The sequence below is a fragment of the Camelus dromedarius genome, chromosome 3, assembly GCF_036321535.1.
Source record: "Camelus dromedarius isolate mCamDro1 chromosome 3, mCamDro1.pat, whole genome shotgun sequence".
In the NCBI taxonomy this organism is placed as follows: Eukaryota; Metazoa; Chordata; class Mammalia; order Artiodactyla; family Camelidae; genus Camelus; species Camelus dromedarius.
This window is the reverse complement of record NC_087438.1, coordinates 40,019,284-40,046,053: the sequence shown is the minus strand read 5'-3', so window position 1 is coordinate 40,046,053 and position 26,770 is coordinate 40,019,284. Positions and strand designations below refer to the sequence as shown.

Sequence of the window (26,770 nt, the reverse complement as noted above, 5' to 3'; positions counted from 1 at the left end):
TGAGAAATATGTACATGGATCTTTGGAGTTGCTGGTAAGGAGTCAAAACCATAAATCACCAGTGGAACCTAGGCACCTCTGTGTGGAATCCACAAAACTGAATTTTAGACAAGCTACCTTGGTGGTTCTTGTGTATAATAAAGTCCGTTCTCTATGCTCCTTCCTGCCTGCCCAGACAGTTCCTGTTTCATTGTGGCTTATGGTGCAAGCTGTCTGCCAGCCTTCCAGACACATTTGGAGTCATCTTTGGCTATTTTTTCTCTCTCATCCTTTACAGTTACCCATTCACTAAATGTTGATATTCCTTCTATCTCTTCTACTGCCATGTAGTGGCTAGATCTTAAACAGATTTTTAAGCATCACTCTCGTCACTGTGTGGATAACGGACTGGGATGGGTGTAGGTGTGAAGTGGAAGCAGGAAAACCTGTGAGGGATACTGTTGCAATACTCTAGCAGGAAAAAAATAAGAATTTATTGATGGCTTATATATGCAAGATGTATCAGTTTTCTATTGTCACATAAGAAGTTACTATAAACTTAGTGTTTAAAAACAGCATGCATTTATTAGCTCACACTGGTCAAAAGTCTGGCACAGGGTGGCTGTGTGCTCGGCTCAGTATACCAGGTGTCAGAAGGCAGAAATCAAGGCAGCAGCCAGGCTGTGTTCCTCTGTGGAGGCTCTGGTGAAAAATCTGCTTCCAAGCTCATGCAGGGTGGCAGAATTCAGTTCCTCTTTGAATCTCTGACATCTACAGCCAGCTGGAGAAAACACTCTCCTCTTAAAAAGCTCATGTGATTAAGTCAGAAAAATCTCCCCATTCCAAGGTCAACTGGTTTTGAGTCCTTAAATACAGGTGCAAAATCCCTTTAGTAGATTTACTCAATTAGTGTTTGACTGAATAAGTGGAGAAAAATGTATGTACAGCCAGGCTGGAATCTTACAGACAAATTCAGAATACCGCCTATCATATAAAAGAAGCAGAATTATAAGAAATTTGCATGTATTTCCCTCAGTTAAGTTTTTCAGTAACCCTATGAAGTGGATATCATCATTATTTCCATTTTATTGATTAGGAAACTGAGACACAAGAGAAGTTAAGGGTCTTGTCCAAGGTTACACAGGTATTTTCATAACACTTCATTGATCTTAGAATTCCATGTCTGTATTAATTCAACTACCTTCTGAATGGCTTTCCTATCTCCAGGATTTTCCTCCTCCAATCCACCCTATGTTCCTTGGTCAGACCAATGTTATTTAAAAATTTTTTCTTCCCATCAGGTCACTTTCCTAGATAGAAAGAATTATACTTAGATATAGTAACACAGAGGCATGGCTATTATATGCCAGAAACTGAACTTATACCCAAATATGAGAATTCATTCAGCGAGACCCTTGGTAAAGATTTTCTTATGCTAACTTGTAATAGTGTGATTGTGAGGTGGCAGGAAGTGTGTGTGTGTGTTTGTGTGTGAGCGATTATAACACAAGGCATGGGGTGTGGATTATATGTTTCCAAACTCAAAAGGGCGGAGCAAGTACAGATAATCTTTTAACAATAAGTAGTAGGTTCGGAAGCAAATTTTATAGGTTAACCTGAAAATATAAAAGTTGGATATTATATTGTAGAATACATGCATTTAAGAAATACACATTTAGAGAAGATGAATTGAATTGATTTTAGGAGATGCATAACTTTTGAAGCTTAGTTTCACTTGCTCATTCACTCCACAAATATTTGTTGAATGTCATTATATGCCAATGAAATGTATTTATTTTTTCCTACTAGAGTATTGCAACAGTATCCCTAACTGGTTTTCCTGCTTCCACTCCACACCTACACCCATCCCAGTCCATTATCCTTTTTTTTTTTTTTCAGATTTCAGTCTATGTTTTACTATGATTTAGATTTTTTTCCAAAAAGGACAAAATTATATAGCATAAAAATTCAGGTATCAGAAAGACTCAATAGGCTGTTTTTCACTTTGTTCAAGTTTTGCTTCCAGGCATTAAGTGTGTCATAGAGCTGTTGCCACTGTTGTTTTCCAAATGTCCGGTGTGTGCTATGGCTGACAACTACTTTTCTCTGGGTCTGATCAATTTTGCAATAGACCATTTTAGTTCTTACCGCATCAGTAACAAATGCCTCAACATCATCAGCTCCGATCTGTAGTTCCTGCTGCATTGTGTCAAAAGAAATTTCTTTGTTTTCCACTGCCATTCCCATAAAAGTAAGTAGTCTCATTTTTGCCATATTCTGTTCATGTAGGAGACCAAGTGAATCAATGAAGTCCTTATTATTCTGATAAAACTTGACATATGATGCCAATTTAGCACTCACAAAAATGGTTAAAAGATCATGAATAAGCTCGCCTTCCAAAAAGTTGACTGGTTTTAAAGTAAGAAGATGGTCAAAGAGAAATGCATTTGGATTGCTTAAAAATCTGTTTAAGATCTTGACACTTTCAGAACTTTCTAATACATTTTCAACTAATTCGGAATAAAACCCATATCCCATGGCCCATAATGTGGCCTAGAAAGCCCCTCTTCACTCTGTATCCAACCCCATCTCCTCCACTCTCCCTTTCACTCACTCCACTCCAGCAACTATGGCTCCCTTCCCATTTTCCCTGGATGTGGTAAGTATATGTCCACCTCAGGCTTTCACATGGGCCGGTACTCCATCAGCTTGGAAGGTCTTCCTTTAGACAGTTACACCTTGGTTCCACTCAGATTGTCTCCTCCAATGTAACTTTATCAGAGAGTCCTTTCCTGACTTCCTGAGCCATAATAGCACTCACCTCCTCCACCACCCTCCCCTCTTTTTCCTCCTTTTCTTGCCAGCACTCAATTACCACCTAATATATTACTTAATTTTATGTATTATAGTTGGCTTGCCATCCCCTCCCCCATGAGGACGTCAGCTTCTGGAGATGGGGACTTTGTTTAATCTACTGCAGTATTCCAGTGATTGGCACAGTGCCTGGCACATAGTAGGTCTTCATACATGCTTGTTGAATAAACGAATGAATGAATGTAAATCCTCTATTTCTTTGGGGCATTTATTTTTTTTTAAATACTGAAATACAAATATTATTCCACAATTTCAATGAAACAGTATGGTTTTATATTTTTAGCCTTTCTTCTTTATCCATACCCCAAGAACATGATACCCCTGTTAGTGAACAGTACTAACACAGCTCCAGGGGATAACTAACAGGAAAGCGATAGTGCAGACTTATAGCAGCGGAAATAAAGTCACAGATTTTACAACTTTTAAGAACCTTGGCAAATGGACAGTCTTGTTGGCTTAGGTGCCAAAAAACACCACTACTGAACGCAGTTGCAGTACAATCTGAAAGGCTGTAGTTGAATGTAAGCTTTGAGTGGCTTGGGTTTCAGCAGACTTGGTTTTCAGCAGTTCTTTCAAAATGACCCATCCAACCGGCTCGGAGACCTCTCAGGCAGGATCAGGACTGCATATAGCAGTCAGGAATCCCCTAGGGACTGAAGGCATGGCTCCCAACCGCTCCCTACTCAGCATGATTGAGAAGCACAGTTTCCAACCCCACAACATACTTGATGCCTATGTTGCTTTTTACTCCACAGCTTGTAATTTCCTGATCTGAGTGACAAGTTAGGTGGTGATGGTGAAACTGCCCGTTCTGAATGTGCTAATGCCCCCTTATAAAGATGTTCTGAGGGTGAGTCAAAGCTTCTACAGGATTTGATGGCCTCACACTTAAATATGCCAAGAAGAGTATGCACAGCAATATATTAAAAGTGGAACATGGACATGAATTTTAATTTTTGGAGGCATAATTGAGAGTTCAGCTTTTTTAGGGGGTAGTAATCTGATTAAGTATATATTTCATATGCAATCAATCCCAATTAATACAAACATAATAACAAGCCAAGCCATAATCAGAGGGTTGAAAAGAACTCAAGTGTGTTAACATTTATGGAACTCATTCCTAGGAAGGGTTGTTTGGATAAACTTATGAAATGTTTTTATCCTTTCCCCTCTTCCGAAATATGTCTGCATAAATATGTATGTGAAATTCTACTTCATATTTGAAAATTATCCTTTTTGATTCCCAAAAGCATTAGTAAAAACCAACCAACCAAGCAACCAAACCAAAGCAAACCAAACTCCACAGCAGAAGGTCTGGGTTCAAATCCAAATCCTGTCAATTACTGGCTATGGAACACTTAACCTCTTTGGTTAAGCAAATCACTTAGCCTCTCTGAAGCTTATTTCTCTCAACAGTAAGGAGGAATTATTCATATTTACATATCTGAATAGTTCTGAGGATCTAACAAGATGGTGTGACAAAGCCTTGAAAGCAGCTTTACAAATATAAGGATTGTAATTTATTTCTTATAAGTAGTGGGTAACTCTTTCCAAAAAGGAATTGAGCTAGCTTATGATATATTTATATAATATTATAGAATAAGTAGAAAATAAAGGTAGAAAAATAACTCACTGTTACATTCTTTATAGTTGTTAGGAATTAGCCACAAATTTGGATAACTTTCCTAGTTGATAAGTCAGAGATAATTATTCAGTTACAATAGTCATAAGTCTATTGGACAAAAAAAATAAACTGGCATTTTTTGTGCTCATTCAACTGGCGTACCTATGGATCTGGAGCAAAGACTGTGGTATGCTCAGGCATGGAAAGACAGGATAAACTTTAGAATCTCTCTCCTGCTTCAATTTTACATGAGTAAGTTAAAACATTTTTACATTAAAACAAAGATATATCATATATTAAAAAAATTTTTTTTGAGGATTTACTGTGTATCAGATACTGTTCTAGGAACTGGGGTACAGCAGGAAACAAGAGGTCCTTGATCTCATGGAGTTTATGTTCTAGACCAGAGCAGTGGTTCACAACTAAGTCAGAGCCAACACTCTTTTTACTCTGCTGAAATGAAATTCACAGATAATCAACCTACAGATAATTAAAATGAACATAATATTCTTTTGTATAAAGGTGAAATAAAAGGAAGTAATTTATATTAAAGCAATATTCATTTTAAAATTTAAATAAATACCTAAGCATGATTACATCAGAAAGATATAATGAAAAAGGTAAATACTTGCATCTACTTACAAAAATTAGTTTGGATTAAAGAGAGGTAAAGACAAAGTCATCTGAGTATTGTAATTTTTCTTTTATATTGGACATCTTGAAATAAGAACTAAAGTGTATAGCATCTTTATGTATAATTCCCAAGAATTCAACAAAGATACAGAATGATACAGATATGTATTTCAAACATCACGAACTGTGTAGCTATTACTGATGATTTTCTGACATGGTGAGTAACTTTTGGTACTGTATCAAACAAGACAGAGTATAATATTCCTGGAAACTTCAGTGTGTATTCAAACTGGCCAAAAGTATTTATTTTATATGTAAAATAGAGTTAGGTTTTAGGCTCTAATAATTACAAATAGGTTTTTCATTTACCTGAAAGTCCAGTGGACACTAAAAAGTCATGCAGAACATGGGCTGAATGTTGGCTGTGTGGCCTGTCGTAAGTATTGCAGGACATCTAGCTCCCCTGCCCACAAAATACCAGTAGTGGCCCTCCTATCTTTTTGAAAACCTCACAGATGCCCAAAATGCTCCCAGAAAGTGGAACCTCTTTATTTGATAATCATTTTTGTAGAAGTAGAAGATAAAAAAATTCTAGATACAGGTAAGCTAAGAAGAAAATAAATCAGTGCAAAAGTGGGGTAGGTGTGTGAGGCTTCTCTGCAAGAAGGGTTTTCTAAGGTTGGCAGCATATGAACTGAGATCTGAATGATGAGATGGAGATGGCCTTGCAAAGAGCTGGGGCAAGAACATTTCTGGTAGGAGAATGTTGCAAAGACTGTGAGGTGTTAACAGAAAGAAGGAACAGAAAGAGGACCATCGTGGCTGGAGCATAAGTCAGAAAGATAGAAAGCATTGGCATTTTAGGGCAGAGAGACAGAAGCTTCTCAACTGTTTTATGTGATGCTGAAAGACTGGTAGATGATCAGCTGCCCAATTTAAACTAAATTTACAAAAACTGTCTCTGATATGTAGATCATTGGGAGATACACCTATCCAGGAAAAGGAACTATCTTGTCTATGACTCATGATGGATTCTTGGGAAGATGCTCGGGAAGCAGGGCATGATGTTTTGTATCTGATCCCAGTTCCACCATCGATGGCAGTTCTCAGATAGACAATGCTCTGAAATTAATTCCTTTTCTCCTTCTGTCTCTTGTGCCCCATTGGTGGCCCTTGCCAAGGACAAGCAATCTATCTTCCAAGGAGTTTGGAGATACCAAAATGTTTTGTTTGTCAAACAAAACAAAACAAAACAAAACAAAAACACCAAAAAAGTTCTCATAAGGATTGGAAGTAAAAATTATCTTTAATGCTCTTTTCTGTTTACAAAAGCAATACATACGTATCATCCCAGGAATTTTCTGGACTTTATAAAATGCAGCTAAATACAGACCTAAAGCAGCAAATAGAGGAAGGATGTTAATGGAGGGTGGAAGTCTGATCCTTTGCTCATCTCTTTCTTATTATATCTCATCCTGAATACTCACTGAGGGGACCAGATTTGAACTTCGAACTTGAGTCATAGGTATAGAGTGCTGACGTCATTTCTCCCTTTGAACAATTGCAAATCAGACAACCAATTCCTAGGGCGAAATTCTGAGCAGCAAAAAAGAACACAAAGCCCTGTGGCAAAACTCTGAAAATTTAAGTCTTATTCAAAACAAAACTCAAATTCCAGGGAAAGACTACCAAAAGAACAATATAGGAAGCTGAGTCAGGCTCTTTTCCAGCTCTTTATTGTTCTTACACGCTGACGACACGCCCTGTGACCAAGTGCTCTTATCTAGTTTTTAAACGTCCCTCCACTTGAAGAGGCTGTCCACTCGCTGCATTTCACCACCCACTTCTCCCAAGCTTAGCCGCACCGCCAGGCTCACGGCGCACTTGGAGGGGCGGACAGGGATTTATCTATGTAGTCCAGCCGTGCTTCCGTCACCGAATCACACACGTTCATCGACCTTTCTGCAGAGACAGCTTGCGTGTGAGCGGGCGGGCGAGGGTGGGCTATGCACTCGAGGCCGGGCGACTGTGAGCCTGGGCTCCCTGGGCTGCGGGGGGCCTGGGAGGAGGCGCCCACCGCCCTCTCCTCGCTGAGCGCGCGGCTCCGGCCTCAGTTCCCGTCACGTGCCTCCGCGCCACCCAATCAGCGCCTGCAGCGCGCGGGCTCGGGATTCAAACTGCGGCGTCTCGAGCTCTCGGGGCTCAGCTCTGGGGCGGCCGCAGCCGCCGCTGCGTGCGGGCGATGGAGCACCGCATCGTGGGGCCCGGGCCATACCGGGCCACCAGGCTGGTGAGTGTGCGTGCGGGGGTCCGCGCTAAGTCACCGGCTCCGCGATTCCGGGTCTGAACGCCGACCGCATCTACTCAGTCCTTCCTTCTCCAGGGCAGGCCGGGTCTGGAAGCCGGATGTGTTTCTGCTCCGGTGGCCGTATTGTGGACGACGCTCAAAGAAAGGCCAACGCGGCCGGGGGCCCAGAGCGTCGGGGGGTGGGCGCAGCTTCAATCCTGAGACGTTTGCTGGGTTCTCGCCAATCAACTGCGCCTCCGGATTTAAAGCGCCGGGAAGACCAGGGTGACACCCGCCTCTCTCTCCTCCTTACCCTCGGGAATCCAGCGCCAGCAGCTGGCAGAGGAAAGACCCAGTCCCTAACTGTAGGGCCGCACACCGCCTGTAACGCTCACCCTTCGCCGCCGTCCGGGCAGGGCGTGTCTTCGTCCTGAGTGTCACTTGTGGTGACACTTGAGGTTCTTTCTAACGGTGCCCAGAGCAGAGGTGGGTGGCCCTGGCTACGTTTCCTCCTTCTGGCGTTTCTGTTTCTGCCAGCACCGACCTAGATGAGAAGGGTGGGCCCGGAAGGAAGGTTTGAAAGAGCCTTTGCAGACCCTGATGGTCCAGAGTGCGGCCTTTTCTCCTGGGAGAAGAGTTTGGTGATCAGAGTGCGGAGGCGTACTTGATTTCTTTGTGACCTGGAGCAAGTGATTTCAGTGATTTCTGTTTCAAAGGATTAGCGTAATGGAATTAGTGGTGATGATTTGGTAATGTCCTTGGCAAGTTTTAAACGACTTTTTATGAAAGCCTAATGGTGATTTGGGAGGAAGGGATCGCTTTCCTTGGTCTGTCACCACTTCTGGTCACAGCTAACTTGGGAATTAGTCTCATTGTTCTGTGCACCCTAATGGATATCTAGGAAAAGATGAGAACAGGATAGGAGGAGTTATTGCATCTTTGGAAACAATCTATTACAGATACCCACAATGATTCATTAAAAAAAATCAGCACATGTAAATTTAGGTTTTCCTTTGGGCTAGCCTCTAAAAGGTAAGGTGGTGGCAGGGAACAAATCGGGTTTTTAAAAATAGTCTGCTTCCACTTCACAGTTGCCTCTAACCATTTGAAACCATCTGGGGTCAAGGCTACTGGTAGGTCCATCCTTAGGGATCAGATACAGATTGTGCTTTATCAGGTACTTTGAAAAAATTTACTCTCCTTTGTGCAGGGAAAAGAACACTCCCCTACCCCCAATTTATTCACAGCACTTATGCAAGGGAAACAGAGAGAGGCTCTGGATCTTGGGGTAACTAGTTCTCATTCTTCCTGCTTTAGACTAAAAAAAAAATCAATTACATCATAGTTGGAAATGTTTTTTAATCTCATAGTCACAGAATTGTATAAAGTACCACTTTTCATAGATGCAGAGTGCCTGTGTGAAAGACACTGTTGATTCTGAGTCACATTAAAATATTATCGAAGGAATTTACAAAGAAAAGTACTCTGTTCTTCAGAAGTCTTCAGTCCCCAAGAAGTGATACTCAAGTCAAATTTAGCCAAGACTAGCCAAGTTAAGCAGGAAGTTAAATTATGTGAATAATGAATGAAAACACCTCAATTTCACCAGAATTTCCCAGGTAGTCAATTCATCTCTCAGCTTTATTCTATTTGAGAACCTTGATCTTAAACTAAGATCTTTGACAACACAGAAAACAATAGCTAGTTTTTTTTGTTTTTTGTTTTTAAAGTGAGACTTCCTGATTTATAGTGATCTCAGTCATCAGTATAGGTGCTTTTCCTCCACTGTGAAATCTGTTTGCCCGAGCATAATTCAGTTGTGCTTTAAAGCTTTTATCAGGTAAATCATGAAGTTTGTGATTAGTTTTCTCTTTACTTATCTGTCCCAGCTTGTGTTTCGTCCCCCAACCCCTACCTTCCAGTTTACCTTTTCCCTCTTCTCCTAACATCACCCTCAACCTGATCTTCAGAAAGAGCTTGGGAAAAAATCTGTTGGCATGCAAAGAGCTCCATTTACTAAAGCACCAAAGTCTAATCTGAAAATAACATTTTATGGACTGGGTAAATTTCTGTACCCAAAATCAAATTACAGACTCTGTAAGTCAATTCATTCTGAATATAGAAGCTAATTAGCAACTTAGTCATCTTCACTGAAATAGCTTTCATTTTTGTAACCCACATGTAAATAGATCATTATTTAAAAAGAAATAATGAGAAAGAAAATGGCTTTTTCTGAAAACTACTTAAATCTGCTGAACTTTTCTATGACTTAATTCTGAGTTAGTGGTATCATCTGAGACAACTGGTAAACTTTAGAAGACATAGCCATTCTTGTGTCTGAGAGCTTGAATGGACTCTAAAGATGATCTAGTCCAGTTCCCTTATTTTATCAAGTTCACACTGCTAGTATGTGGCAAGTACATCTAGATCTCGTGTTTATTTGTCTCTGAACTCCCTGGCCACATGCTATATTACAGCACCACTATCATAATATTTTTAATACTAAGAAGTAAGGAAATGGAATAAATATTCAGGACAAAAGAGCAGGAAGCACATGTCAACACTCAGTGTTGTATTTTGTAGTTTGGCTCATGATGTTAAGCAAAAGCAGTTGTGTTGTTTGATTCTTTATCCCTTAACTAGGGGCCTGAAATAAATAAAACAAAAAATGTTGTTTTAATCACAAAGCAAATCTTTCCTGTCCCCTTGGCTGTTAAAATTGCCCCTTAATATGACACGGAAAAAATCACGTTCTCAAGCTCTATCTTGTTCTTTGTTGACATAGGATATTTTCTTTCCAAATGTGACTGAGAATGATGGATATTTTAAAGGTAACTCTTTTTCTTTCTTGGCAGAGTATCCAATAGCCACTGAATTATATTTGGAAATACCTGGGAGCAGAGACCGTAATCCTTGCTAGGTTTTGAAAATCTAAAATGTCTCATGGATTGAGTAAATATAATCCTAATGGTAAATGCCACTACCAATCAAAATAAATAAACTCAAAATTCTTTCTATAAATTTTTTGAAAAGGACTATGAGTCTGATAAGGATATCTTCTTAGAAAATTTCTAGCGTAAATGAAAACCAGATGTCAACAGAATAGCTAAAAAATCAATCAGAATCCTAATAGGTTTTTCCCCCCCTTCTATGTGGGGATACATTGAGTAGAAAGCTTTTACAGAAGAGCAAAAGTGAGGGAATTCAAAGGTTTTTTAAAAAGATGACCATAGATGACCTTGAAATACCAGAGATTTAAATTTAGTATTAATTGCCTAATTACAACAGTATAGTATTGCACAAGAATAAACAGATAGCTTAGTGGATAAAAAAGAGTTTAGAAACAGAATCAAGAAAGGTAATATGTAAGGTATATGTAAAATAGCATAATTGGCTTTCCATTTGGGAGAAAGTGAAGTTAGAGATCTCCCTCATATCATAAAAATTCCAGTTGAAGATTCAAATTTTAAATTTCTCTAAAATAGTAAAAGCAAAATATGATAAATATTTTTAATACCTAAGGATGGGGAAACTTTCTTAATTGAGGGAGTAAACACGGGAGCTATAAAGAAAAAAAGATGTATTTGTTTCCTTACAGCGATATCATAATCAACAACAAAACTTTGTATAGCTAGAGACCACCTAAAAATTGGTAAATCAGGAGAAAAGATTTCTAATATATTTGAAAAAGGATTAATATTCCATATTTATTCATTCAATCCTTATTTATTAAACACATGGACTGTATGGCAGGCACTGTTCTTGGTTGTGGGGATACTAAACTAAGCAAAATAGAGTAACTTTTCTGACTTCTATGCACTAAGATTCAAATTCTAGATTTAAACAGTTCTTGACATTGATTAAAAAAAAAAGAGAGAAAGACAACCCAGAAAAAAAATGGCGGGTCTCAAATGAAGAAACGAAAATGACTAAAGATAACAGCAGGAAAATGCAAACAAAATATGGAGATATCATTTCTTACACATAGATTGACAGGCACAAGGAAAACGATAATATCTAGGAATGGCCAAAGATAAGGCAGTAGGCTCATACAGCGAGGGTGGGAGTAGGATGGCTACAACTGGTTTAAATACACTGATATTCTTTAGAAATCTCTTCTATCAAAAATAAATAAATAAAGTATTGGTACCTTAGGAAATAAATAAATAAAAGCATTGGTATGTTAGGTTATATAAACAAGGATGTGCTTGTGAAACAACGAACTGGAAACAGCTGCATGCCCATCAATTAGAAAATGGCTGGATAAATTATGTTCATTTGTTTTTTGTGGGGGGAGATAATGAGGTTTATTTTTAGAGGAGGTCCTGGACTGAAGTCAGGGCCTCCTGCATGCTAGCCATCTGCTCTACCACTTGAGCTATACCCTCCCCCTTGAATAAATCATGGAATTCATTCATTCATACAAATGGGCATATATTTGGAGGAAACTCTAGTTTGAAAAGATACATGCACCCCAGTGTTCATAGCAGGACTTTTTACAATAGCCAAGACATGGAAACAATCTAAATGTCCATTGACAGATGACTGGATAAAGAAGTTGTGATATATATACAATAGAATACTACTCTGCCATAAAAAGTATAATTTAATGCCATTTGCAGCAACATGGATGAACCTGGAGATTGTTGGTCTAAGTGAAGTAAGCCAGAAAGAGGAAGAAAAATACCATATGATATCACTCATATGTGGAATCTTAAAAAAAAGACACAAATGAACTTATTTACAAAACAGAAACCGACTCACAAGACATAGAAAACAAACTTACAGTTACCAGAGGGAAAAAAGGGTAGGAGGTGAAGGGATAAATTGGGAATTCGGGATTTGCAGAGGCTAACTACTATATAGATAAACAACAATGTCCTACTGTATAGCACAGGGAACTATAGTCAATATCTTCTAATAGCGTATAATGAAAAAGAATATGAAAAGGAATATATATGTGTGTGTGTATTATATATATATATAAACACAGTCATTATGCTATATACCAATAATTAACACATTGTAAACTGACTATACTTCAATCAAAAAAAAAAAATAGAATGGGCTAGGTCGACAGGTATTGACACAGATATCCTGGTATGTTCAGAGCAAAAGCAACTTGTAGGATAATGTGTATAATATGGTTGATCTCATTTCTTAAAAAAGGAAGCAAGCAGCAACAGTAATAATAAACAACACATACATACAAAGGAAAGAATTCTATGTATGTGTGTATATGAGTGACAGCTGTGTGAGATTGGAGAGAGACAGGGCAGATTGTTGTATGTACTTTTGCATTTAATATGTTACAGTGTACATTATTCTGTAATTAAAGGTACAAATAGAGGAACTGCTAACCAGCCTGAGTCAAATAATACTCGTATTTACTTATATTTTGAAATACTGAGCCCCAGAGAGCCATGTCTTCATTCTTTTATAAAGTAATGCATAAAGTACTATGTATTAAGTTTACTGGATAATGATTATGATAACCCAATCAACATAAAATAAATAAAAATCTTTTTTTATTACCTCTTTTTTCTTCTTCACCTCTCAACATACGTAGTCAAGACTGAAATGAAAGCTAAGTGTTAACAGAGAATTTTTAAAAAGCCCAAACAACCAATGATTAAAAATAGGTGGAAATTGTTTAAATCCATGTTAATGTTCATAGGCTCTTGGTCTAATGAAATGACCATTTGACAAGGAGAGCTTAGAACAGGATTCCAGATCTTATTCTAACACTAAGTACCTGACTTGTGCGAACTTGCGAGTCCTCCTTGGATCTTGATTTTGACCCCGCACTTCCTTCCAGCTCCAGAATAGACTGAAACCATAATTTGTTTTAAGAGCTTATGCTGGAAATTTTATATATATTATCCTTTATGTTTGAGGAATGCTTTATCTTTTACAAAGGGCTTTTGTATTCATGGTCTTGTGAAACTTCATCGTAACCTGGTGAGGGAGAAGGGTGGAGAGTGAAGTTAAATCAACGTTCATGGACTCTTCATGGGCTCTCTTTCTACTGTTCATCATTTCATTCTAGCCCATTTGCCCTGCTTTTCTTCTGTTTACATTCAGTCCCTCTTTCATCAACTCTTCTGATTTCTTCTCCAGCTTCCCTCCCCACTCTCTTCCACATTTATCAGCACCATCAGCTAGTTCATACTTCCCAACTTTCAGGTTGGTAATTAGAATTGTGGATTGCTCCCATGGAGGATTTCAATATATGAGCATATGAGTGTATATGTGTTTGTGTGTTTTGGTTTTAGCCCTTTATTCAGCATAACATGTACAGAAAAGTGCACAAATTATGTGTATGACTCAGTGAGTTTTCAGTGTGACCACCCCATGTAACAAAGCCCAGATCAAGAAAGATGCCATTACTGCACCCTAGAAGTACCTCCTTGCCCCTCCCGGTCTCTAATTCCTTACAGATCAACCACTATTATGATTTCTAATGCCATGATTAGTTTTGCCTGCTTTTAACCTGTATGTAAATATAATCATATAGTGTTTTTTTTGTATCTGGCCTTCTTACATCAATATTACATTTTATCTTTGTTGTTCATCTGTGTTATTGCATGTAGCAATAGTTCATTCATTCTCATTTCTGCACAGCATTCCATTGCATGAATAAATCACAGTTTGTTTATCTGTCTTCATGTTGGTTGACTTGGGTTGTTTTTGTCTGTTAAGAAGTGCTATTGTGAACAGTGTGGTTTTTTGGTGCACATCTTTCTGTTGGATATATACCTAAGAATGGAATTGCTGGGTTATATGGTGCTCATATAGTTAGCTTTTGTAGGTACTGCTAACCTGTGTTGCAAAGTGGTTGTACCGATTTATATCCTTTCCAGCAATGTATGAGATTCCCAGTTGCTCCGCATACCCACTAGCTCGTAGTGTTGCCTATCTTTTCATTTTAGCCATTCTGTAGACATGGAGTGGTAGTGCACTGTAGATTCCTTTTGCATTTCATTGCTAATTAATGAGATTGAACATCTTTGCATATGTTGTGGTAAATTTGGAGATCCATTTATGTGAAGTGCCTGTTTAAGTCTTTTTCCATTTTTCTTTTGGAATGTCTGTCCTTTGTTTCTTGATTTGAATTTTTTGTATTGTTTTAGAAATTCTGTTTATATGTTATCCTACTGTATGGTTTCTTTTGTTTTTGTAGGTGGTTTCAAGAAGTTAAAAAAGAAAAACCTTTTAATTCTAGACCAGCTCAATTTGGAGCATGGCTTATTACAGTGTCAAATGAAGTAGAAAGGGTTATATGCGTAAGGCAAAAAGGTATTTGAATTTGTCCAGGAAGAAGACATGATTGGGAGTCAGACCAGGGTTAAATTGCATGAAGTGAGAACGTGGTTAAGAAAAGTAGGAAAAGTGAAAGACCAGGTCAGCATTTGCTTATTGAGCACCTCCTGTGTGTTGTGCCTGGTGCCGCCTATCCAGGGTGCATACCCTACGTGGGCCCTTGAAGCACCTGGTGTTGTATACTCAGGGATGATCACTGTGGCTGAGAAAGTTAGCCATCGAAAGTAGGAGAGAACTGCAGAGGTGGTCGGGCAGTAGAGAGTATGAAGAGAAACCTGAAAGAAGAAGCCTGATCAGAGGAGAAAACAAGGAACTAGTGTTGGGCAAAATAAAAAGAAAATGGTGAGGTCAGAACTATCGTGGAAAGAAAAAGGTGAAATCTGAAGAGCTGATTGCAGTAGGAAGGGAAGTGAAAAATAAAAGATGTAGAGTCTGTCAAGTGATGCCCTTGAAAGAGAAGCGTGAGAGAGACAAAGGTTATAAGAGTGAGTCTGAGTTTTCAGGACTTCTAGGAGGACTGGCGGGAAGCCAAGGGTCCTAAGAAGAGGTTGGGTAATTATGTAGGAAGAACACCATCTGTGAACCTTTCCTTTCATGCAGGGATGGCTGATGATGACGTGGGTGTCTAGTTTTGTTTGTTTGTTTTTTTCAATAGGAAAAAATTCTGTAGAATTTTTAAACATGCTTTGACATGAGGCACTATATCTTATGCTTCACTCATTTCCTCTCCCCATACAGTGCCTTTCATGTAATAAACAGTAAAACATTGCTGAATGAAGTTAAGTCACATTAAATGTAAGGCTCCAAGAAATGAATTTTGCACATTGGGCTCAGTTTTATTCAGTTTTATTTTTGATCATGTGTTTCTCATTAATGTAAAATTCCATTTAGTTCCCATAATAGGACAACCTGATGGCAGTATCTCCAGTAAATATTTACTGGATGAATAAATGCATTTTTGAAAGTTACTTCAGAGTGTAAAATTTGTAAATAAAAAAAGATTCAAGCCTTCGTCTTTTAAGTGGAAAAATTGCATTCATCGTCGTCAATATTTGGGTTGTAATAACCTTTAAAAAAATCTCCATTGATTACTCAATGCCTTTGTCTCTTTTTTTCCCCTAGTGGAATGAAACAGTTGAGCTTTTTCGCACTAGGATGCCATTACGGAAACATCGCTGTCGTTTCAAAAGTTACGAACATTGCTTCACAGCGGCCGAAGCTGTGGACTGGCTGCACGAGCTGCTGAGGTGCAGCCAAAACTTTGGCCCCGAAGTGACCCGCAAACAAACAGTCCAGCTGCTAAAAAAATTCCTGAAGAATCACGTTATCGAAGACATCAAGGGAAAATGGGGCCAGGAAGACTTTGAAGACAACCGTCACCTGTACCGGTAATGACAGCAAGTCAGCCCTGAAGGGGAGGAGAATAGGGAGGATGCGTGGGCTGGCTCAGTCTTTTGAAGGTTCCACCTGTGCAAGACTTGACCTTGTCCCTTGGAGCAATGCTTCTACTTGAGAGTTGTTGAGTGGGGAGAGAACTGAATCTGTTGTTACAGTAAAACTGATTGCAGTGTTTCTTGGCTTCATAGAGTACCCCATTAGTAGGCACCTGTTGCAGTGACTTTTCAGTAAGGAAACTTTTTTGTGCCTTTTGCTACTACTTTGGCTGTAATAGTTCTGTACCTGTCCTGGAGAATCTGGAAGGGTGAAACAGAAGAGAAGCTCTGACTTGCAGCTCTCTGAACAATGTGAAGGTGTGTACTCAGGGGGTTAGTGACAGAGACGTCTCATCTTTAAGCGGAGCTCAGGGCCTGTAACGAATTGTACTAGAATTCGCTGATGTCTCCGATCAACCCTGCAATGCACGTCTGCTTTCCCGCAAACGTTTTTGCTCATGTTTCTGTGCTGTTTTATGATTGATCACTCACTACCAGATAATTTGAGGGCAAGGATGTCTCTCTGCTGACACTGCCCTTCTCCCTGGGTCTAGGCTGTTTTATTTCTGGAGATGAAGGGGACCTGCCTCAGGTTCAGGGAATGGGAGGAGACAAAAGAGGAATGAAATCACACAGGTCCAGAAAAGAATTGCTGAGTTATCTGCCAAGAGGCCTACCAAAGTGTCATGAACACATATATATGCACTCTTAATATTTGCTGTCTTTCACTCCAACAGAAGAATAAGGAATGCTCTTACCACCTATTTTGTGAGGGCATTTGGAGGCTGCCAGAATACCTAGCCTTGAGCAGAGAAAACCCGACTACTTCCTACCTGAATCATTCCTTTCTTCGTGGAAGGAACCCCCCCCCCGCCTTTTTCTATATTGAAACTTTATTACAAAATGATAAAGCAGAGCTCTGTAACAAAAAATACACATTTGGGTTTGGTTTAACACCCAAGTAAGTCTGAGAAAATCCTAACTTAAGCCACTTAAAATAACACATTCACATCCAAAAGATTTCAGCAGATTTATACAGTATCTGTGGAGCACCAATTCCTGTATGGCTTATCCTGACTGGTTTGGATCCAGCTATTCCAATGTGTTGGTTCCTTTGTGGACTAGCTGCTAAGAATGGTTGCAGAGCCCGGGGAGGGGGTCACCAGCACCGAGGCTGAGACCAGGTGAGGCTGGACGTCTAGGATCTGACTTCCTCCTGAATTTCATCAGCAGCCTTCATCTTCTAGATAGTAAGATTGTCTTTCCCTTTGGCAGTTATTTCTGGCTTGCTGATCCAACTTTAAATTAGGATCTTGGGTGATTTTAGTCTATTCTGAGACCATAGTGCTTGTTAGTATCAGGCAGTGGAAATGCTAGCTCTTGTTCCACACACCACACATTATTGGAGATTCTTGGTTTTTTTTTTAATTGAATTGTAGTCAGTTACAATGTGTCAGTTTCTGGTGTACAGCACAATGTCCCAGACATGCATATAGATACATATATTTGTTTTCATATTCTTTCACTGGGGATTCTTAAGTGATTATTTCTTCTGGGAAACTAATTGCTTGTACCCCATCAAGATTTAGCTAGTACTCTTCTAAAAGACTATCTGGATGAGTAACTTGCAATCTGTTCTGTTGTGACCTTAAACTGGGTACCATCCACTGAGTCCTACGAGGCTTTAGGAGTTGTCAGGAGAGTTAAATAGCAGCCTGCTCCGGGAGCCAACCACCCAGGCCTGACTGTCAGAGCCTGTTTCACTTCAATATGAAGAGTTCATCACTCGTCCCCCTTTAAAAAAATAAAGTTCACAGATAGATGAAATTCATCCATGAAATAACAATTTTTTTTCACCCCCATTTTCTCTTATAAAGAGATCTCTTACTTGTGAGTCGGAAAGGGAGCTGTATTTTCCTTGATTGTTTTACCACCTGAAAACTCACAGCTTTTCATTTTCCTGAGTGCAAGTTCTGTAAGTAAACAACCGATGTTTGATGTCCTCAGTTTAATCTGGGATGAAATCTGTTTAGATACCTGAGTTGTTTGTCAGGGAGCGTGTGCCTTGAGCTGAGAGTAAGCTAGTGAGTGTGGAGGCCGCTGCTGCAATGTGGGCAGCTTCGGGGATGGAGCGTACTGCTCGGGATCAGCCAGTTCCCTGCCAGCGCCCTTGGGGAAGTGTGGGGGCAGGTTGCCCTACCTGCTCCACATCCACCTGTTTTTCGTACTGGAGTAGTACCACTGCCAAATTATGAAGAAAGCAGATGAGGGAGATGAGGAGCTAGAGGCAGATTACTTTTGAAAATAGATGGAGAGTCAATAAGGTGGAGAAACTCCCGAAATGCTTCTAAATATCAAGCTTCCTGGAAGAGGAACCTTTATAAGTAGTGTCAAAGAGGTTGGAATGGACAGCTGAGAGTTCTTGCTGGGAAAGGAGGAACTAAAATTTTCTAGCACCTGTGATGCACCTGACACTGCATAATCATCACTTTACTCAACACTTGCAGATGTGGGTGTGGGTGGTAATATCCTAATCTTAAAGATTAGGAAATTGATGGGGCCAAAGTTACTGACTTGTCCGAAGTCACTCAGCTAGTAGTAAAAGGGTCAGGATTCAAACAGAGATCTCTCTCTCTGAAGCCTGTGTTCTTGTGGTATGTCAGAATGCCTCCATTTCCACAGCGTGAGGTTGATGTAGTTTATTAAATTAGTGACTGAATGATTAAACATACGATAATAAGCAAGAAACTTTTGGTGTAGTCAGATTCACAGAATTCTTGTAATGTATTAAGTATTATCTAGTACATATTAAGTGATGAGCTGTCTTCTCAAATAAAGGAGGTAAGTTAAACATAATCAGCTTAAATACTTATAAATATAGCAGGGGCTAGGTGGTTTTCTGGGACTATGAGTTACAGAAAGGCATAGTTAGAGAAAGCAACATGAAATATAAAGACTCAGTATTTTTTAACAACGGGAATTATACAAACACACATGCACACACACACTCACGCACACAAACACACATGCACACACAGGAGAATTTTATAACAGAAATGATGAGTTAAGCTTTTATTTTGGAATGTGTCCAATCTTATTTCTTTTTCTTTCTTTTTTTTTTTTTTAAAGTCAACAACATAATTTTTACTGGCTGCCTAGTATTCCTTTGCATGTCTGTATTAGTCTTTTTTTTTTGAAGTTGCATCTGGGTCTTTATTATCCTTCCAAATGGTTTCCTTAGGGAGCTGTGCTCTTAGGTCAATGATGTGGCCGTTGTTTACATGTTTGTCTTTCTTTGGGATTACCTTCAGAAAACATTTAGGAGCCACAGAAGTCAGTCCTATTTCTTTTTTTTTTTTAACTTTTTTTTATTGAGTTATAGTCATTTTACAATGTTGTGTTAAATTCCAGTGTACAGCACAAATTTTCAGTTATAAATGAACATATATATATATTCATTGTCACATTGTTTTTCACTGTGAGCTACCATAAGATCTTGTATATATTTCCCTATGCTATACAGTATAGTCTTGTTTATCTATTCTGCATTTTAAACTCCCAGTCTGTCCCTTCCCACCCCCCGCCCCCTTGGCAACCACAAATTTGTATTCTATGTCTATGAGTCTGTTTCTCTTTTGTATGTATGTATGTATGTATGTATGTATGTATGTATTTATTTATTTATTTATTTAAGATTCCACATATGAGCGATCTCATATGGTATTTTTCTTTCTCTTTCTGGCTTACTTCACTTAGAATGACATTCTCCAGGAGCATCCATGTTGCTGCAAATGGTGTTGCTGGTAGTGAAGACAGTTTTAGATTTCACTTTGAAAGGGTCCTCATAGCCCAGCCAGATGCTGTCATCTGTGTCTAACAAAGCTTCCTGGCCCTAGACTTCTAATAAAGAGAACCAGTTGCACTTCCTTGTGTTTTGGTAAGAAATTTCGGTTTATGAAGCATGTTCCCTTTATGATCTCATTTGATCTTTTTTTTTTTCATTTTTATTGAAGTATAGTCCGTTTACAATGTTGTGTCAATTTCTGGTGTACAGCACAATGCTTCAGTCATACATGAATTACATAGATTTGTTTTCATATTCTTTTTCACCATAGGTTGCTACAAGATAATGAATATAGTTCTCTGTGCTATACAGTATGAACTTGTTGTTTATCTATTTTATATATTTGTATCTGCAAATCTCAAACTCCCAATTTATCCCTTCCCCATCCCTAGTAACAATAAGTTTGTTTTCTGTCTGTGAGTCTGTGTCTGTTTTGTAAATAAGTTCATTTGTCTTTTTTTTTTCTCAAGATTCCACATATCAGTGATATCATATGGTATTTTACTGGTTTGATAATTTTCTTTTGTATTAGCTTGGTATCTTTTTGGTTTTTGTGACTGTATTGTATGCTTTTGACTTGTGGTTACCTTGTTTTTCAAGTATGTTAATCTGTTACTATATCTGTTTGCTTTAGACTGGTAGTCATGTAGGCTCAAACACATCCTAAAAAGAATGAAGAAAGAAAACAAAAAAAAAGTGAGAGGAAAAGAAATCTATATTTTCTTGCTCCCCTTTCCCACCTTTTAGGATTTTGATGTCCTTTTTTTTTTTCTAAACATCTTTATGTTTATTCTCTTGCAGCTCATTGTAGTTATTACATTTCCAATTATGTTTTTCTCATTTCTATGTCTTCCTGCTTCTTTTCTATTTAGAATAGACCTTCCAACATTTCTTTTAGCATAGGTTTAATATTGCTGAACTCTTAGTTTCTGCTTGTCTGTGAAATTCTTTATCTCTCTTTCTACTCTAAAGGATAGCCTTGCCGGATAGAGTATCCTAGGTTGCAGCTTTTTCTCATTCAGGACTTTGAATATATCTTGCCAATCCTTTCTGGCCTGCAGTGTTTGTGTAGAGAAATCAGCTGAAAGCCTTATGGGTGTTCGCCTGGAACTAACTCTTTGTTTTTCTCTTGCTGCCTTTAGAATCATTTCTTTATCTTTAACTTTGGCCATCTTAATTATAATATATCTTGGTGTAGGTCTATTAGGGTTCTTCTTGTTTGGGACCCTCTGTGCTTTCTGTGCTTGAATATCTATTTCCTTTAAGTTTGGAAAGTTTTCAGTCATGATTTCTTCAAATACCTTTTCAGTTCCCTTTTCTCTTCTCCTTCTGGGACCCCTATTATGCATAGGTTGGCATGCTTTATATTATCCCATAGGTCCCTCATGTTGCTTTCATTGGTTTTTACTTGCTTTTCTGTCTGCTTTTGTGATTGGGTGACTTCTCTTATCCTGTCTTCTAAGTTATGTATTCGCTCTTCTGCATTATCTGGTCTCTTTTTGACTGCCCTTAGCTTGGCTATTGTCTCAGCCATTGACTTTTCCATTCTTAATTGGCCCTCTTTATAGTTTCTACTTCCTTTTTAAAGTATTCTCTGCTGCTATTTACAGCCTCAGTTATTTTCTTCTGTAGTCTTTTTACCTCTTTTTGGAAGTCATGATCTAGTAGATTGTCGAGGTCTATCTCATTGTTCATTCTTCCAGGGGATTGCTCTTGTTCCTTTAATTGGGAGTGGTTGCTCTGCATCTTCATTTTACTTGTATTTCTCTGGCTGTATGATTTAGGAATATCAGTTATCTACTGTGGTCTTGAAAGGCTGTTTTTTGTTTGTTTTTATTTAAAGTGGGAGGCTTCCTGTGTAGACTGTTTGTCTAATAGTTTTGTTGCAAGGCCTTTTCTTAGTATGGATGGTTGCCACGTCTTTCTTCCGTGTGTGTTGGCTGTTATCCCTTTGATTGGGGTGCGGCTGGTGTTGGGATCAGAGCATGCCCTGATTGTTGTTGTTGACCGTGGCCTCCTTTTTTGTTCTGTGGTTGTCACAGCCCTGACAGGTTCCAGGTCTGTTCCCTTGTTGCTGGAAGAGAGGCTTCTAGACCCGTTTTTGAGCTGTGGTGTGTGGTAGGCAGGGTTGGAGTGCTTCAACTGGGAAGAAGAGTCACTGAGTGTACTTCTGCAGGAGATGTCCACTGGAAAGTGTTCTCATAGCTAACTGGTTTAAAACTAGGTCCAATGGCAGGAATAAGTAAGACGTCCCACAGCTCTGGATGTTGAAGAACAGGAAAACTTAATCCATTAAACTGCTTCTGAAATTCATCAAATAACATTTTTCACACACTGTACTGAGGCTAGATGAGTATTTACTCTGATAGCTGTGAATGATGGAGGGCGTGACAAGGGACGAAACAGTTTCAAACTTCCTTTCTGCTTGTTTACTTTAGCGCTGGCTCGGGGTCATCTCTGCCAGCTGTCATGCCAGCAGTCACTCTGCCCCAGAGCTCCGCCCACTCGCTGGCTGGAGCCTGGGAGGTGGGAGAGCGCTGGCGCCCTGGGTCTCCCTGAACGGGACATTCTCCGCTGGCGGCTGGACGCTTACAAGTGGCTCAGGGCTCTGGTCCCACAGGCGGAGTGGGGCTGAGCCAGGGGAGGCGGAGTGCGAGCCAGCCAGGCGCTGCAGGTCGGCCAGGCGCGGAGCCAGGCAGGGCGGTATGGTGAGTCGCGAAGGAGCCCGGAACGTCGCGGGGCCGCGGGCCGCCGGCCGGCCCTCGCAGCAGGTGCGGCGGGCAGGTGCGGGGGTGGGGGTGGGGGTGGGGCAGGGGCTTTCCAGCCCTCGGGCCTGCGTGGCTGGCCCTGGAGCAGCCTGGTGGCGGCAGCCGATCTCATTTGATCTTCATGACAACCCTGTGAGGTTCACAGGATGAGTAGTTCATCCTCAGAGAACTAGACACCTATCTGAAACATCTCAACAGAGCACGAAGAATGCTCTAAAGAAGTGCCGTACTGACCACTGAATCAGCCCTTTTATGTATGTGAACAGACAGTTGTGATGGATTGTTTAAACCTAATGTCATGGGTTATATAAAGATTGAAGTATGGATTATGATCACTGCTTATTTTGGACTATTTACTGAAGAAAGTGTTTGGCCTATTTATTTATTTAATTTTATTTTTTAAATTGCAGTATAGTCAGTTTATAATGCTGTGTCAATTTCTGGTGTACAGCATAATGTTTCAATCTTACATCTACATACATATAATCCTTTTCATAGTCTTTGTCATAATAGGTTACTATAAGATCTTGAATATAATTCCTTGTGCTATACAATATAAACTTTCAAAAAAATCTGTCTTATGTATAGTAGTTAATATCTGCAAATCTCAAACTCCCAATTTATCCCTTCCCTCCCCATTTCCCCTCTGGTAACCATACATTTATTTTCTATGTCTGTGAGTCTGTTTCTGTTTTGTAAATAAGTTCATTTGTGTTCTTTTTTTAGATTCCACATGCAAGTGATATCATATGGTATTTTTCTTTCTGTTTCTGCTAACTTCACTTAGAACAGCGATGTCCACGTCCATCCATGTTGCTGCAAATTGTTTGGCCTAGTTTAGATCTTTAGCAGATGGGTCCCTGGGTCTGGAGCCTTGACCTGGTCATTGACCTGGCCCTTGACCTGTTCTCATTACTGACGCCCGCTCTGGTATGTTGTTGTAACCAGGAAGGCGTGCAAGGTTTACAGAGAAGAGTTCACGGGCCCGGAGGTAGTGGTTGAGATCTAATTGCAGGGAACCATTTTCTTTCTATTCTTCTGCTTCTCCCTGTTCCTTTTTTCTCTCCTTCTTTTTCTGTCTGTCTTTCTACCTCTCGTGTGCACCACTCTCATGTTCCCACTTCCTTCCCTTTTTGTTTTTCTTCTACTTCATTTCTCTCTTCTTTCTCTCTTCTCCTGCATATTTGCTTTTTTTATTCTGACTTATTTCCAAAATGTTTATTTTAATTTGAGCCTAAAATTTGTTATATAGATTTTGTCAGCTTTATTGAATGTTATTTTCACAGTTCTTAATTTAAAAACCGGGAATCATGCTACTTACACAATTTTAAGACTTTCTGTGTAAAGCCGCAGTAATGTAGACTGTGGTATTTGTGAAGGGAAAGATGAATACTCGGAGCAGTGGAACAGAGTCCACAAACACAAGTATGGCCAATTGATTTTTGACAAAGATGTAAAAGCAATTTAAAGGAAAAAGGTGAGGCAATTGTTAGAACAATTGGGCATCCATTCATCTACATGCAAAGAAATGAACCTCAACCTAAACCTAATTCTTTATACAAAAATAGGTTAATTAAAAGTGAATCATAGATTTAAATGTAAAACTATACAAATTTTAGAAAAATGGGAGAAAACTTTACTCGCTGCGGGTAGGCAAAGAGTTTTTAGATGTGACACCAAAAGCATGATATAAAAGAAAAAAACATGATGAATTAGACTTCATCACAATTAAAAACTTTGGCTGTGTGAAAGACACTATTAAGAGGATGAGAAGACAAGCTGCAGGTGGGGAGAAAATATTTGTAAACCACATATGTGACAATGTACTGGCTGGCATCAAGAATATGTAAAGAACTCATAAAGCTCAACTGTAGGAAAACAAACAACTCAATTAAAAAATGGTAGATTTGAATAGGCACTTAATCAGAGGCTTACAGATAGCAAATAAGCACTTGAAAAGATGTTTAATATCATTAAGACTAGAGAAATGCAAATTAAAACCATGATGAGATACCACTACGTATCTGGTAGAATGACTAAAATAAGAACACTGGTAATGCCAAAATCAAGTAAGGATGCAGAGCAATTGAAAAATCCCATCCACTGATGGTGGGAAGCCTAGATTGGTAGTCACATTGGCAAACAGTTCGGCAGTTTCTTTTAAAGTTAAACATGTACTTACATTATGACTCCGTATTCCTGTTCCTGGAAATTTACCCCAGAGAAATGAAAACTTACGTTCACACAAAAACTTGTACATAAATATTTATAGCAGCTCTATTCATAATTGCCAGTAGCTGAAAACAACTCAGTGTTTCTCTTTGAGGGAATGGATAAACACTGAACATCTATATGGAATGCTTCTGTGTGTAGGGGAAGGTGTGATTATAAAATCAGAGCAGCAGGGAGGTTTTTTTTGAATAGCAGAACTATTCTATTTCCTGATTGTGATGGTGTCTATACAAGTGTATCTGTGTGTTAAAGTTGACACACACACACAAAAAGAGAAAGATCAATTTTACTAGAGGCTAATAACATTTTTTTAAGGCCAGAGATTTGCAAAGTCTCTGTTGGTACCTCTAGTGAAAGAAACCCCAATTTATGTTGTTTGAGGTACATGGCCCTTGAGTCATTTTCTGTGACCCTGGGAAGAATTTCTTCATTATTACCCTATAGGTCTTTTTTTTTTTTTTTTTTTAATTTTATTGAGTTATAGTCAGTATACAATGTTGTGTCAATTTCCAGTGTAGCACACAATTTTTCAGTCATACATGAGCATACATATATTCATTGTCACATTTTTTTTTCCGCTGTGAGCTATCACATCTTGTGGTAACCTTATAGGTCTTTTGAAGGGGATGATTTTTAGGAACTTCTTCAAGCTAATGGACTATTGGCTCCCTCTAGTGGATGTCTTTTGTTTTATAGTAAAGCTCAGAATTGTGATTGTGATTTTGCTTTTCTTTTGTTTTTACGTTTCCTCAGGTCCTGAGTTCTTGTCCTGTGATAGTTGGATACATTTCTTACTCTTCCTATGCATCAGTTTTTTCATCTATAAAATGACAGGGATAGACTAGATCTTTAAGGTCTTTTTTTCATTCTTAGCTTTTATGATTCCAAATATTGAGTACTTACCAAAAGTGTTTCCCAAGTTCAAGGCAATGAAGGAGATAAAGAACTACAACATGATTCTTTTCTTCTTTAACTTTGCAGTCTCTCTTGAGAGCTAGAGTATATCTATATGAAAAAGATAAGTAGCAGAACCAAGGCAGCATTGAATTAATTAACCTAAATGAACCTGTGACACTGGCAGCCCTTGGGTTGATACAGCTGTTTTGTTTGACTGGCATAGTGTTTTTAGTCACTGAATTTTTTCTTTCTGTTTCATTTTTATTTTTCAATTTTGTGTATTCTGTGAAGGTAATACATTCATGTGGTTCAAAATTCGCAAAGTACAAAAGAGTATATATAGTGAAGAATCTCCCTTCCACCTTGCCGCCCTGGTGGAGTTCAGGCCTTGAATTGAATCTTTTTTTTAAAATTACATTTATTCTAAGGTTATGTTAATTTTTTTATACCTTAAATGCCAGTTTGTCCTGGCTGAGAAGAAGATAAATAACTTCCAAATGCACAATAAAAATAGAGTGGGAAGTTACAGGGGGAGGAGCAGGATAGAAAATACTGTATTTTTACTTTTTCCCATGTAAAGTCTTAACCAGAAAAAAAAAAAAAAGAAATGTAATTACTTGTGGATAGAGTGTTTAAAGACAGTGTAAATTATTTTCTCTCGTGTTAATTTTACACATTGAATATATATTGCTTTTATTTTCAGATTTTTAAATCATTTCAGTAAGAAGAGGGTAAGTGTATTGTTTGAAGGTTTACAGTGGCAGGATGAGTCCTTTTCGGCACCTCTATCCCATACCACTGTCCCCCTCGCTTTCTGGGTACCAAAAATTCATACAGAAGAGAGAAGGCACAAAAGTAGCCAAAAAATCTTGGACA

The 26,770-nt window shown here is 38.9% G+C and overlaps 2 protein-coding genes across 4 annotated transcripts in view; one reads left to right on the top strand and one right to left on the bottom strand.

Annotated features, from left to right (window-relative positions):
- Positions 1 to 1,869: 1,869 nt before the first annotated feature.
- Positions 1,870 to 2,517, bottom strand: LOC105084854 (eukaryotic translation initiation factor 3 subunit M-like). The gene has a single exon (XM_064478715.1). It carries the CDS (start codon positions 2,515 to 2,517, stop codon positions 1,948 to 1,950), a length of 570 nt encoding a protein of 189 aa, XP_064334785.1. The 3' UTR covers positions 1,870 to 1,947.
- Positions 2,518 to 7,282: 4,765 nt separating this feature from the next.
- DEPDC1B (DEP domain containing 1B) overlaps positions 7,283 to 26,770 on the top strand; it is a 65,698-nt gene continuing 46,210 nt past the window's right edge. For 2 of the 3 annotated variants that reach the window (XM_031445683.2, XM_064480856.1), the window contains exons 1-2: positions 7,283 to 7,400; positions 15,843 to 16,108. In XM_031445683.2, coding sequence (XP_031301543.2) covers positions 7,353 to 7,400; positions 15,843 to 16,108 — 314 coding nt within the window. In that variant the 5' untranslated portion in view covers positions 7,283 to 7,352. The remainder of the gene's footprint in view (positions 7,401 to 15,842; positions 16,109 to 26,770) is intronic. The other variant, XM_064480849.1, reaches the window with a different exon arrangement.